The sequence below is a fragment of the Castanea sativa genome, chromosome 12 (genome assembly GCF_040712315.1).
Source record: "Castanea sativa cultivar Marrone di Chiusa Pesio chromosome 12, ASM4071231v1".
In the NCBI taxonomy this organism is placed as follows: Eukaryota; Viridiplantae; Streptophyta; class Magnoliopsida; order Fagales; family Fagaceae; genus Castanea; species Castanea sativa.
The window spans coordinates 17,180,943-17,196,686 of NC_134024.1; the positions used below are offsets into that span (position 1 = coordinate 17,180,943).

General features: G+C 36.4%; 1 protein-coding gene across 1 annotated transcript; it reads right to left on the reverse strand.

The window, feature by feature from the left end:
- Positions 1-9,468: 9,468 nt before the first annotated feature.
- LOC142618957 (aspartic proteinase CDR1-like) lies at positions 9,469-10,641 on the reverse strand. The gene has a single exon (XM_075792027.1). It carries the CDS (start codon positions 10,639-10,641, stop codon positions 9,469-9,471), a length of 1,173 nt encoding a protein of 390 aa, XP_075648142.1.
- Between the last annotated feature and the right edge of the window lie 5,103 nt (positions 10,642-15,744).

A 15,744-nucleotide genomic window follows, 5' to 3' on the forward strand; every position in this document is an offset into this window, starting at 1 on the left:
CAATCCCTTCAATGCATGTGGTTCAAGAAACCTGACATGGCCGAGGTTCCGTTTTAACACTTAGAGAAGTAAGAAAAAGTATTAATTTACTTATGGTATATGATCTGAGGAGCCAGACATGACCAAGGTTCTACTTAACACTTAGCTTAGCGAAATAATAAGAAGTATTAATTTACCCAAAGTATGTAGTTCGAGGAGCCAAGCATGACCGAGGTTCTATTTAACACTTATCGAAATAATAAGAAGTATTAATTTACCTAAGGTATGTGGTCAAAGGAGCCAAGCATGACCAAGGTTCTGTTTAACACTTAGAGAAATTATAAGAAGTATTAATTTACCCAAGGTATGTGGTGTAAGGAGCCAGGCATGACCAAGATTCTGTTTAACACTTAGTGAAATAATAAGAAGTATTAATTTACCCAAGGTATGTGGTCCAAGAAGCCAGATATGACCAATATTCTGTTTAACACTTAGAGAAATGATAAGAAGTATTAATTTACCCAAGGTATGTGGTCCAAGGAGCCAAGCATGACCAAGGTTTTGTTTAACACTTAAATGAAGAATATGTACAACAAATAAAGTCATAAATAAAACATGGCAAAAATACCTTTATTAATAGTAATACATTTGTAGGTTATTTACATTCTAGGGGCATGGTACAATTGCAGGTTAATACATTTGCAAGAAATATGCTCCTATCCTAGCTACCAAGGTGATGCAGTAGGGCCCTTCCCAATTGGGTCCTAATTTTTCCCATGCTAGGTTCTTTGCAGTACCCAAAACTTTTCGCAATACCAAATCTCCAAGGGCTAAGAGTCTTAACTTCACATTTGAGTCATACCCTTGCTTAAACTTTTGCTGATAATATGCCAACTAAACCATGGTATTTTCTCGTCGCTTCTCAATCGGATCCAAGCTCTTCTCCAGTAGCCCCTCATTGCTATCCGGAGTAAACAAACTCATTCTTAGTGTTGGAAATCCAGTCTCTAGAGGGATTACAATCTCAACCCCATAAGTCAGAGAGAAAGGAGTCTTGCCCATAGATCGACGAGGGGTAGTTCTATATGTCTAGAGAATGTGGGGTAGTTCTTCCACCCATTTGCCCTTGGCATCATCCAACCTCTTTTTGAATCCATTGACTTTGACTTTGTTCACAACCCCAGCCTACCCATTTCCTTAAGGGTAAGCCAGAGTTGAGTATCTATTCTTGATGCACTTTTCGCAATAGTACCTCCTGAAAGCCTTGCTATCAAACTAAAACCCATTATCCGAAATAAGGGTGTGGGGAATCCCAAACCAATTAATAATATTTTTCCACATAAATCCCTTAGCATCCATATCTCTAATGTTTGCCAAGGGCTCAGCTTCAAGCCATCTCCTGTTTCCTGCTGCTTTAGGAAAAGGTCCTACAATATCCAAGCCCCATTGAGTGAAAGGTCAGGGCTAGAAAAAGGATTAAGGATACCCCCAGGCTGATGAATATTTAGGGTGAATCTCTAGCACTGGTTACACTTCTTCACATACTCTTGCGCCTCCTTTTGCATACCTGGCCACCAGTACCCTTGGGTGAGGGCCTTGTGAGATAGAGATCTGCCACCTATATGACTCCCACAAATCCCCTCATGTAGCTTTTCTAGAAGGGGTTCTACTACCTCGGGATGTATATACAACAAGTATGGTCCAAAGAAAGAGCGCTTATACAATTTTTGGTCCTCGGACAACCAAAAATGAAAAGCTTTTCTTCGCACCTTATCAACCTCTCATTTCTCCTCGGGCAAGATGTCATCCTTGAGGAACATAACAATAGGATTCATCCAACTAGGTCCCACCCTAACCTAATGAACCTGAACCATGTCTTTCTTTACCTTGGCAAGTTTGCACGAATCTTCAACCAAGATGATCCGAGTTAAACCTTGAACCGAGGAGGTTGCTATTAGGATTAGTGCCCTTAAATCCTATTGTATAATGCTATGTATGATATTATGAATGACATTATGTATGACATGATGTATGACTTAATATTATGATTGATAAAGTTGTTTTATTATTATCTAAAATAATGGTAATATGAATATGGGACATTATTATATAGTCGATGAGATGCACAGTATGTGATTTATGTGAAAAGTCACTAAAGATATAAATCACAAGTTCTTTGTAAATTCAGAATTGTAATTCGTAGTCGGTGATGAAATTGGGCATTTTATCTGTGAAGACTATAACATACCAACTAAGATGCTTTGTCTTGATCATGGAAGTGGAAACTTCTAGTTAGTATGTTAATATGTTTTAAGAGTTAAGACATATTGAACAGGACCACTATGAGATTCATTGTTCTTCTAACAATTGTCAAATGAATAATAAATCTCACAACTTCTATTTACATGAACTCTTAATACTAAGAGGATAATGGACCTGATCATCAAGTGTAGGTTGTTTTGATATATCAGGAGTGAGATCTAAAGTAACGGTCAAAACCTCAATATGTTGGATAGCCACATTTAATGTTGATAGAACATATATTCTCAAGATGGAATTCATATTCTCTTAATGGAGATATAAAATATTCCCTTGAGATAAGTTTAATGGGTTTAGTTATTCAGTGAGTTAAGCCTAACCACTTTGATAAGAAGTTACTAAAGTATATATTTATAAAATTGGATTTCATAAATATATATTGAATAACTTTAAAGGATTAAATCGGGTACTCAAGGATAAGATGTAGTAATTTACAAAGTGACAATCTACATTCATGGTTTTGTATTATTACAAATATTTTATAAAGAGGTTGCATGTATAATAAAATCTTGAAATATAATTTGTAAATAAGGCCTAGAGTGCAATTATATTTATATAGTGGTATTAAATATAGTTAAAAGTAATTTTGGACTTGTCAAGAGTTAACAGAAAAGCCCAAGGCCCACTAGAGCTAATGTCTTATTGGTCCATTTTGGTCCCACTCCAAGCCACATACTAAAGCCCAATTGGAAAGACCCAAAAGGCTAGCCCAATTAGATATTCACTTATAAGTAGAGAAACATACAGAATTTTATACATGAAAAAGAGAGACATCATTGTAAAATGGTATGTATGTGAGAGAGAGGCACTCTATCATTCTCCCTTTGAAACTGATTGAGAGACCGCATATCTTGGGCGTTAGTGGAATTGGAGTGAAGATTAAAAGTGTTCTCAAGAACTTATGATCTTTGGTTTTGAAATATACCGCACCAAGGTACACTCTCTTGATTCTATATTCTGAAATTTACATAGTGCATGTTATCAATTACAATTGAAGTAGATCCGTTTATTTTTCGCTGCGTATGTTTTGTATGCAATACACAGATGTGATTTTCCATCAGTTGCAAGTGTGGCAAGAGAATTAGCATGAGTATTTCTTCTTCTTGAGATTTGATGTAAGACAAAAGACTTGAACCCTGATCGTAAATGTCTAACCTCACTCAAGTACTCTTGCATCCTCGGATCCCTGGCTTCTAACTCACCTCCTACCTGCCCAACAACCAGCCTAGAGTCTGAAAATACTTCTAATGTCTTTCCTTCCATCTTTTGGACCATAGTTATTCCTACTAACAAGGCCTCATACTCAGCCTCATTATTCGTGACTAAGAAACCTATCCTCAAGGATTTCTCAATGACGATCCCTTCAGGAGATATCATAACCAACCACACTCCGGATCCTCTTTGATTAGCAGTGCCATCAACATATACCCTCCAGGGTAGAGGCTCTTGTAAAGAAATCACTCCAACTGATTTTCCATCCATGTTTTGCTTTTCTCCCTCCTCTTCTACAAAAGGTTCAACAAATTTGGTCACCAAGTCAACAAGAACTTGGCCTTTAACAGAGATGCGAGGAATATACTTGATATCAAAGGCCCTAGAATTGTACCCCACTTAGTAATTCTCCCCGTGTAATCAGCTCCTCAAAGTAGGGATTGAAGAGGAAGTTGAGTCAACACTACCACAATGTGAGCTTGGAAGTAATGGGGGAGCTTACGTGTTGTATGCACTACTGCTAATATGGCCTTTTGCAGTGGTAGATACCTGACCTCTGCTTCATGTAGGGATTTTCTCACATAATAGAATGGCCTTTGAAGCCCATCATCAACCCATATCAGTATCAAGCTAACTGCATGGAAAGCTATAGCAATGTAAGCAAATAAGACCTCGGGCTTGGACGTGATGGGTGGCCGAGAGAGGTATTCCTTCAACTGTTGAAAGGCCAGGGCACACTCCTCGGTCCACTCAAATCTCTTCCATTTATTCAACAACTGGAAGAAAGGCTTGCACCTATTTGCTGACTGAGAAATAAATCGATTCAAGGCAGCAATCATCCCTATTAACTTTTGGACCTCGTTGGGGTTCTGAGGTAACTGCAAACTGTTGATTACTTTAATGATCAAGATTGACCTCAATTCCACGATGAGTAACCATGTATCCCAAAAAACTTTCCTGAACCAACACTAAAAGAGCACTTAGAGGCATTAAGGTGTAGCTTGTGTTTCCTCAATATTCCAAAGATGTTCCCGAGGTCACCAATGTGCTCGGATTCTAACTTACTCTTTACCACCATATCATCTATATAGATCTCAATATTTTTCCTAGTAGCGGCTCAAACATCCTAGTCATCATCCTCTAGTAGGTGGATCCTGCATTCTTCAAACCAAAAGGCATCACCTTGTAATGGTAATTCCTAGTAAGAGTAACAAAAGTTGTTTTCTCTTGATCATCCAAAGCCAAGGGTATTTAATGGTATCCTTGGAAAGCATCTAAAAAACTCGTCCGAAGATGGCCTACAATGGCATCAACCAATTGATTTATACGAGGCATGGGAAAGGGATCCTTGGGGAAAGCTTTTTTTCAAATTTGGGAAATCGACACACTCGTCCATTTCCATTCTTCTTCTTCACTACCACCATATTGGCCAGCCAATCAAGATAAAAATAATAATAATAATAAAAAAATCCTCCTTAATAGCCCTCGCCTGCTTAAGCTTGATCACCTCATCCTTGACAGCATCAGAATGATCTTTAGACCAGCGCCGAGGTGGTTGCTTTCTGGGGATGGCCGCCGGGTTAACATTTAAATAGTGACAAATAAAGTTCGGGCTCACCCCAGGAGCCTCGTAAGCACACCATGAAAACGCATCAATATTCTCTCTAAGAAATACCATCAATTCTTCCTTCTCCCGAAAAGGCAACTGTGCTCCGACTTGAAAGAACTTCTCCCCATCATCACCTATAACCACCTTTTCTAACTCCTCATACTCTACCCCTTCTGCTATATCTATATATAACACTAGCTTCCTTGATTGCTATAAGCCTCAATCGGTAGAGGCCGAGGGTTGACATTTAGCCTAATGTCTAATAGCAAAGACTAAACACTGTCTAGCCATAGACTGGCTCCCAACCAACTCTTCAACCTGGTCACCGGATGGATATTTCACTTTCAAGTGTAAAGTGGAAGAAACAACTCCCATGGCATGTAGCTAGGGTCTTGCCACGATAGCAGTGTAGGAAGAGTAAGCATCCACTACAATGAAGTTCACCTCTACTACTTCTGACCCTGCTTGTACTGGTAGCCTCATCTGACCCTTTTGTATACCCACATTTCCATCAAAACCTACCAACGGTGAATCATAACTGGTCAAATCCTCTAGTTTCAGCTCCAGCCCCTTATACAAATCAGGGTACATAATCTTTGCTCCACTGCCTTGGTCAACTAACACTCGTTTCACATTATACCCCCCTATTCTGAGGGAACCACTAGCACATCATCATGCGGCTGCAAGGTACCAATCTTGTCTTCATCAGAGATACTCAGCGTTGGTCCAACCTCTATCCTACTCCTCTTCAGCTCAAGGGAGGGGTCCTTTACAAGTGGTTGAGCTATGGACATTATCCTAGAGGGGTGAGAGCCAGTCCTCCCCGAGGTGGCAAGAATAACATTAATTGTACCCAAAGGTGATTTTGAAAAAGCATCTTTCTGAGATCCTAACCCTACCTGGCTTCCCCGTCCATTGGAGTAATGCAAAAATTGCTTTAATCTGCCACCTCAAACTAGCTGCTCTAGGTGATTCCATAAGGTTCTATAGTCCTCTATTGTATGCCCTCGCTCCTGGTGGTACTGGCAATGAAATCTTTGGTTTTGCCTCGCAGGGTCTCCTCCCATCTTGTTTGGCCATTGAAAATATGACTCATTCTTAATTTTTTCTAAAATTTTATGCACCGACTCTCGGAACACCGTGTTAACCACTTGAGCAGCAGCAACCCCAAATTACCCCCAAAAAATCCCACCAAGGACGATTACTGTTGTACTTGTCCGACCTAAAGTCCCTCCTATCCTGAAGGACGACCTTAACCTTGCCTTTACCTAGTTGTTGGTCCTCCTCAACCCGCTTATACTTATCAATGTGGTCATGAGCTGACGTACATTACTAATTGGCTTCCCTGTCAATGATTTCCTCAAACTGTGCTCGACAAGTAGGCCGACCTTAAATGTTCCGATGGATCCCCCCATCAGGGACTTCCTTCTCTATTATATACTATGTTTTTCTTCATCTCCACCCTCCACGTGTAGGGCAAGCTATTGGCCCTTATCCTTGTCCTCTTAGCACCTTCTTAAAGTCTTTGGGTGTAGCTGTAAGGCTGGTGGTTACTGTTCAGGCATCACCTCCACATTAATGCGACCAGAGGGTTAGTTGCAGAGCATTCAATGTGGTGAAAACAGCTTTTCCTTTGATATTTCTCAACTTTATTTGTCCTATGCTCCTCTGATACTCATCCTTATCAATAGAATCTTCCGAAAAGTTGTTCTTGATGGCAGTTCATACCTTATGACCTCTGCCTTACTTAGCCGAGGAGGTTTCTTCCTCAAACTACCTTCCTAAACTTTCTCAATTGTGGTTCATCCTCAGCGCTTGGATTCGCATGTCTTCCCTACCTTATCCTTGTCCTCAGACTACTAAACGTCCTCAGACAAGGCCCACGGCCCACTATACTTTACAGGCCTTTTATCCCTACAGTCATTTTTAAAAAGATTTCTACAAGTATTTTTTATCTTTTTATCTCTACAAATATATCATTCTATTATTTTTTGTATGTTTGATTAATATATTTTTTTAAGTGAACCATATCTTTCTAACTTTTATTGTAGTGTGTTATATTAACCTAATATACAACTAAACTTTATAAGTTTCAACTCTGTTCAAGAATAAGGAGATATCATGTAATCAAAACTCATCACAAAATTACAAATTTATCTTAACCAAAATTAAAATTAAACCAAAGAAATAAAAGATAGACTTCATCCCTCAAACAATTGGTAGGCATATTCTAATTCATAGCCATGTAGATTGTGTTTTGATATGAACTCAAATTCCTATTTACAAAAAAAAAAAAAAAAAAAAAAAAACCAAGTACTAACCTAAACCAAAATTCAACCAAAGATATAAAAGGGAGAGAGGAGACTTTGGAATGAGAAATTATAAAAATAAAAAACGCACACACACACACTCACACTCACACTCACACAATCCCGAAACATATATTAAAAAAAACCATCAATCTTAATTAGAGTTATAAAAAAGAACAAAAATTCACCGAGAGAGAGAGAAAGTAATCATTGTTTTTTGTGGAAAAAATATGGAATGAAATGGGAGAAATGATATTAAATTTATACAAATAAAATGTGAAGAAGAAGAGTCAAGTTACGAAAAATGATGAAGGAAGTGTAACGGCGAAGTATAGAATAGTAAAGGAGGTAAAGAGGCAAAGAGGGAAGGGAAAGGTTGAAGGAAATGTAACCGTAGGTGTGGAATAATAGGAAGAAGAAGAAATTTTTGTTTTTGTTTTTGTTTTCTAGAAGTCTAAAAAAGAAAAGAATAGATAAAAAAAAAAATAAGTGAATGATGTGGCTTAATGATTGAGTAGCTAAATGTATTACGTGTATATATGTGTGTGTGTGTGTGTGTGTGTGTGTGTGTGTAAGGATTAAGATGGAAAGAAAATAACACTCACTGTTGAAATGAGCTTTCAAAATAGACAATAAACAATTAGAATTTATGATGGCATGTAGTGTAATACATTTAGCCACAAAAAATTAATTTTGCAATATACAATTAATAAAGATGGAAAACTAAAAATATAAAATAAAATAGTGACATGATCACTGATGTAGCTCAACAGGACCGTAGCAACAAATTGAAGTCATACAAGAGCAAATCATGCAATAGTGTAGTTTCTTAATCAATTTAAGATTTTACAAAATTATTTTAGTTTCCCTCATAAATAGGTAAGTTTCCGTGCATAGCACGGATTAGCGACTAGTATAATATATTTTTTAATATATTAGCAAGATCATATATATATATATATATATATATATATATATATATATATATATATATATATATTAGGATTGCTTCAATGTAACAGAGGTGGTTTTCCCATAAGAATACAAACTCCTTTATCCTAGTCAGATAAACTCCATACAAATCCCATCTACTAAGCCATACAGATCTAGCTCAAAGAACTCATGTCCAACTTGGGCCCAAGCCCCTCTCACTTATTGGGTTGAGCCCACTCTTCCTCATCAGCAACAAAAAAAATCATGTGGAGCTTCTGCTAAGCTCTTTGCACATCAAGCAATTTTCTAACATATTTGTGTAACCAAAATTGTTTCAAAAAAGAGAGATATTTCCTCACATATGCGTAGTTACATAGATCAAGAGAACACACATCCGGTTACGACAATTACTTAAGGGCTATTTCGTTATGTTGTTTAAACAACAGTTTTTAGTGTTCAAATAACAATAACACATATTACTATAACATTCAAACACGTATTTCTATAATATTGAAAACTAAACAACAATACTTAAATAACTATTATCTGTGTGCAAGAGAAAATTATAATTACCATGGTCTTGATTTTTAGTTCTCTCTTTTCGTTCCACCTTCTCTTAATCATTACCATGGTTTTGATTTGAGTTATATTCAAATTTGTAGTGTATCTTTATGTTACAACCACATCTTCCCTAGTGTGTATTTTTTATTTTAAAAGGTTAAAAAAATTATAAATTATAAACAATTTAAATTTTATCGGTTTATATTTACCTACCTGAGGGAGAATTCATTTGAATTCAGCAACAAAATGACGTTCAGCACAATAATAAACTGGTAACAGTGGATCTCTTTCTTCCTCACAAGCATGACAATAGAATTCATTCATCTCATCTTCCACTTCCTTCTCAATTGGTAAATTTGTAAGTTATAATATGATCTTTGTTTTTAATGGAATATAGCATGTGACCACAGACAAGTGAAGGCATGTGATTCACAAATACTGGAATTGCAAGCACCCACTTAAGTTCATTAATTACTGTTTATATATAAAGTATGAATAGGTATATGTCTTTCATTGATCATATAAGTTACATGAAAGTGCCAAACTCTATAGTTTGGTGCAATCAGTCGGCTTGAAGGAGACCATCCTTGTTTCAAAGTCAAACCCAATCAAAAAATTTGCTTGAACATAGTTGCCATATATTCCTTGGTAATGGTCGCCCATATATGCCACTTCTGTATTTGCAGTATTTGTAATTCCAAAGCAGTAATATTCATATTCTTTAAGCGGTTGATTGAAAGTTTGTATAGGCTTTAACTCCACGTCTGCACCTTCAAAATGGACAGTCAATATTGGTCCATTTTCATTAGTAATTTTAGTTCTATAGCAAAGCCGTGTCCCCAAATTAGGGTCATCCTTAATGGGATCAATTGAAATTTGCTTCTTCACTTCCACCTCTAAGCGATTATAAAAATCTGGTGGCAAAGCAAACATTGGTGATCCTGAATCGATACACATGTTACCCTTAGAAGCCTTACCTGAAGAGTTAAAGGACACATATGTGTCTCCAACACTAATTCCTTCTAGTGTCACAAAATATTGATCTCTAGCTATAAATGGTGTTGAAACCACACCATCACCCACAACTTCACTGCCATTGCCAAAACTTATCTTGCTTGTAATACTAGCATCAGTATATTCAGTACCACGTGGCAACAAGCAATAAGAAAACCTCTTGCCACCAATTTGTGAAACAAAGGACAAAGGCCCTGATCCTAACCCAATAGTTGCTTGGACATCGGAATGGAGGGTATTGTTGTGTCCACATCCAAAAGCAATGTCAAAGGAAACCGCTTGCCCAGAGGTAGAAGTGATGGTGGCTTTTTCTTTGACCAGAACACCTTGGGCTAAACCACTCGAATATCCATAGCTGTAAATGCAAATATTTTGAGGAGAACAATGGCCTCCGTCCAATACTTGACATTTTTCTGAATGACAAGAAATTTCACTATATGTGGAGGACTTTTTAGGATCAAACAGGGGATGAATCTGTTTGAAGCAGTTGTCATTACAAGGTACACATGGTGTCCACACAAGGTCACTACCTGTATCGACAATGCCATAGATGTCTACTGGTGGAGTACCAATTGAGACCTTCATGAGATGCTGACCGTTGTGTGGTGTTAATTGTGCTTGGGGGACATTATGAGCTGTAACCAAAAGACCTATAAGATAATATGAGAGAAGGAAGCATGAATGAAATAGGACACCGCTTGCCATTGAATTTGGAGAAAGTCACATGATGAAACAATATTGGCTATACGAAAGGTTTTTATATACACAATTAAACTGAACTTTCCATGTCCAACCTAATGATTACTTGATTGCACCATTAATTGAATGGCATCAAATGTACTACTATAAACTGGAAATTTTAATAACCACCAAAACTAACTTCTTTTAACAAAATTTAAAACAGATATTGTAATGGATGCAATAATACCAATATATCATAACATATCTCTTGTTTCGCTGAAGAATAGGTCATCAATCCTTATTTAGTCCTTATTCAATTTTTCCAAACAAAAAGCATTATTTAAGAATAAATTTGGTTAGCTAGGCCCCTTGTTTTTTCATGGCAAATGCGTCTCTTTTTTTATTATTTTTTATTTTATGAAAATAGGATTTATTTTTTTGTTTGGCTTTGTAATTTATATGGAACTTCATTTCTTTTCTTTTTACGACGAAGGCAAGATTTTCTAAATAGTAGGATGCAACTTAGACTAAAGGCATTCCCAAAACATGATATGAATTTAAAATTTTACTAAAAATTCTGTGACCGCTTTCTTTAATGCTCATCCAATTACTCTACCATAGAGATGAAAAATAAATAAGAGTTCTCTTGTGCTAAACAGGGTTAAATAAATAGGAAAAATACGTATAAGGCATAATGAGTCATACTTGTTGCTCAACTTCCCTTAAATCTAAAAAGTTGATTTCTTAATCTCATTATATTAGAGGGAGAACTATCATGCCTCTCTAATCAGATCTGGTGCCCGAAGCTTAGAGTTAGGGACACAGCCATTCTTTGGCTCTAGGGGGCTTTCCCTGTCCCTTCCCACCCCCAAAAAAATGAATAAAAAATAAAAATTATATTAAAGAATATATTTTTCTTCCACACCAAGAAAAATAGTTTCCTTTTACAAAGAAGAAGAAGGGGAAAAAAACAATTGGATTTGGAATTTTGAGGTAATTTATAACATCTGTATAACTTTTGTGATTCTTAAAATATATAATGAAAATCTTAATATCACGAAATTAATACCAAAGAAATCATCACATAAAACCATTTCTTTGCATATACGCCCATTGTGAATTTGAGATTAGAATTGGTTGTAACCAAAATTGCTTCAACAATATGTGGCAGGTATATTAAGAAAATCATGCATCCTTTGCGCATGCACGAGAGAGAGAGAGAGAGAGAGAGAGAGAGAGAGAGAGAGAGAGAGAGAGAGAGAGAGAGAGAGAATCATACATCCAATTATGGATTTATGCTCCAAATTGAAATTTATATATTCAACGAGTTCACACACACACAAAAATTATATTGGCTAGAGGAAAAATGAAATATGGAACTCAAGTTTAATAAATTGCTACAAAATGATGTTGCCTTTTTTTATTTGCTAAAAAGGGGGTAGACTATTGTGGTTCAACTAGGTGCCTTGAGACTATAAATTTACACATTAAGTTTTATTTCAACAGAAAATGTTCTTTCTTAAGAAAAAGGTTCTATCACATTCATGGTGTCGACATACTAGCACCTTAATACCAATGACCAAATTTTAGAATAAATGCATATGCTGACATATTTATAGATACAAAGATGAATATGCATGCCAATTTAGAGACGCTCAATGTTCAAGTTTACTGTAGTCCTACACCTGATGTTCTTCGCATTTTGGGCAGAAGCACCTCTAACTCAATTAAGCTGAAACTTTCTGATTTTACGGTTATTATGTGCCTAATTTTCACCTTAAGCACCTGAATATATATGTTGAGTTTAGAAAGAATGTTGCCTACTTGCTTAGTAATAAGATCTAAGAAGACCAAAGTGAGCATACTCAACTCTCTGCAAATTATCAAAAGCAAATTGAATTATAAACCCCCCAATATTGCACATTTTTTAAGATATCCATTTTTTTAAAAGATATCCATAACAGTGTTTTTCGCATGCTAGATATGCACCTAAATCGCAAGCATTTTATTAGCCCACAAGATGGGTATGCTGAGATAGATATGTTGTTGTATACTGAGTCCTGCGGATCCTGCATTGGGTGTTTATTAGGTGGATTTTGAGTTTATAAGAGATTTCAAATAACCTTAACTAGCAAGGATGTTATTAATCCTTTTGAGGTGTAGCACTGATGTGGCTAACACAGCCTTCCATGCAACTATAAACCTAGGATCTTGAAGCAATCAGTACAGATTAAAGCAATATTACTAAACAGCAAATTACTGAATAATTGGCTGCTTAGTGGTCCTCTAAGACATCGATTTATTGGACCATTAGTGGAACAAGACACTCAATTAAAAAACTTTGTTATCATATTAAGTGATTGTTGGAAACGCCAGCAAATCCAAATCTGACCATTTGTGGATGGAATTTGTTATTCAGTGCAATATTACAAAGATGAATATGCATGCCAATTTGGAGATGCTCAATGTTCAAGTTTACTGTAGTCCTACACTTGATGTTCTTCACATTTTGGACAGAAGCACCTCTAAGTCAATTAAGCTAAAACTATCTGATTCTGCAGTTATTATGTGCCTAATTTTCACCTTAAGCACCTGAATATATATGTTGAGTTTAGCAAGAATGTTGCCTACTTGCTTAGTGATAAGATCTAAGAAGACCAAAGTGAGAATACTCAACTCTCTGCAAATCATCAAAAGTAAATTAAATTATAAACCCTCCAATATTGCACATTTTTTAAGATTTTTATTTTTTTAAGAGATATCCATAACAGTGTTTTTCGCATGCTAGATATGCACCTAAATAGCAAGCATGTTATTAGCCCACAAGATGGGTATGCTGAGATAGATATGCTGTTGTGTATTGAGTCCTGCTGATCCTGCATGGGGTGCTTATTAGGTGGATTTTAAGTTTATAAGAGATTTCAAAGAACCTTAACTAGCAAGGATGTTATTAATCCTTTTGAGGTGTAGCGCTGATGTGGCTAACATAGCCTTCCATGCAACTATAAACCTAGGATCTTGAAGCAATCAGTACAGATTAAAGCAATATTACCAAAGAGCAAATTATTGAATAATTGGCTACTTAGTGGTCCTCTAAGACATCGATTTATTGGACCATTAGTGGAACAAGACACTCAATTAAAAAACTTTGTTATCATATTAAGTGATTGCTGGAAATGCCAGCAGATCCAAATCTGACCATTTGTGGATGGAATTTGTTATTCAATGCAACAAGTACCTTTGTTTTATACCAACTTCATCCTTCAAAAACCTCTACCAAATGTTAGAATTGGATTTGACATTTGTTGCTCCAAATAATTTAAAATATATGTATGGAAATGCACACATGACTACTTCTTGACCGAGAACCTCATCTTTGCCCATTCTTCTAGTTACAAAAATGTGACCAGCATGAAACTTTCATTACACTATCTTTGCGATGGGCTAAGCATATAAGTCCCTTAAATGTCGTTCTACTTACCGACATATATAGTTCTTTCAACTATCCTTATCATAATGATTTCAAGATAATCTCAAATCCAAAGTTCAACAAAAAAACACAATACATACAACCTAAGGGGTGCCTTGATAGCCTATACTATTTGCCAGTCATCATTATCTAGGAACGCATTAATTAATATCTGTCAAAAAACATCCTTTCCTTTGAGGTGCATACATAAAATTATAAACCTAGCTAATGAATTCCATTTTTATATTTCTAAAAATAGGATGAGCACCAGTGTATTTGAACTACTATATATTTTGGACAGCTCCCCAATCCCCATGCATTAAACTCAAAATAGGTGGAAAGTGTAATTGGTAATTCGGGACTTGGTCTCACCAGGTATTGGGAAGAGAATTAGTTAAGAGGTTACTCTTTACACCTAGTAAACACCAATAATAACACATCAGAAAATTGGTCAATTCATTATGGTCTAGATAGTGTGTGTGGAAATCAGCTACATACTATGATATCGTTCTATAATGAGTTATGTCGGTGCCACAACTTGTGGGCACTTGTGCCACAACTTGACCACATGGCGAGTTATAAGTGGTGGAAGGGTGTAGGGTCCATGTGGGGACACCTTTTCATCATTCACAACTCATCACGTGGGCAAGTTATGACACAAGTTGTAGCACCAGCATAACTCTTCTAGAACCAGATTTAGATTAAGTTTAACTTCTGTCCGAAGCTGGCATAAAAGAAGTGTTTTACGCCACCCAATGAATGAAAGCCACGTCATCATTTTACAGAAAAATCAATACACCTCAACACACAGAATCATAACTCATTAAATCCTACAGCCAAAATTTCCATCTGACACCAATCCCCAGGCTATATAGTTAGTTAGCAAAATTTTGAAACTATATACTAAATTAGCATCTCCAGTTTTAGAGACTTGATTAGAACTCGAGCCTTAAAGGCTCAATTTCCATGTTCTGATTTGGCTTTTTTCCACGTGGAGTCCACCTAGAACTCGACTCTTTAAGGCTTGAGTTCCGTGTTCTGATGTATGACGTGGCTAATTTATCCACGTGGAACTCGACCTTTAGAGGCTCTATTTCATAAAAAAAACACAATTCTTCACTCATACTCTCACGCTATCATTCACTCTCCACTCTCAAATGCTCACATTTACTATCCACTCTCAAATGTTCACACTCATCACAGAGACACTCTCAATTCCGGTCTCTCAATTCCTCTACACTCTCAATCGTTGTCCTCCACAAGGAAATTCGTCTTCCTCAATTCTTCCCCCTAAATCATACCTTAAATCCACACACTCACCCAAACACTCCGACCACTCTACCTCACTGAATCCTGCTACCAATACTTCACCCACAATCTTTAGAAGCTCATGAAACTCCAAGTAATCCATTATGTTAAATGCTTTTCTTTGTTTTGTGGGTTTGATTTTTTTTTTTTTACGCTTTTTTGTGTTAGTGGGTTGAATTGTTGATGTATGGTTAAATCATTGAATCATGTATATCAAGAAAATCAAATTTCTATCTTGTATTTTGTCAAAAAAAGGGAATGAATTTCAAATTTCTATCAAATTTTAAATGTATTGTGCTGTGATATGCATTGTTCTGGGAGAGCTTGTGTTGTGGTTTTTTGGAAGTGCT

Excerpts from the sequence above, each read along its gene's own strand:
- LOC142618957 (XM_075792027.1), bottom strand. The coding sequence starts at position 10,641 with ATGGCAAGCGGTGTCCTATTTCATTCATGCTTCCTTCTCTCATATTAT.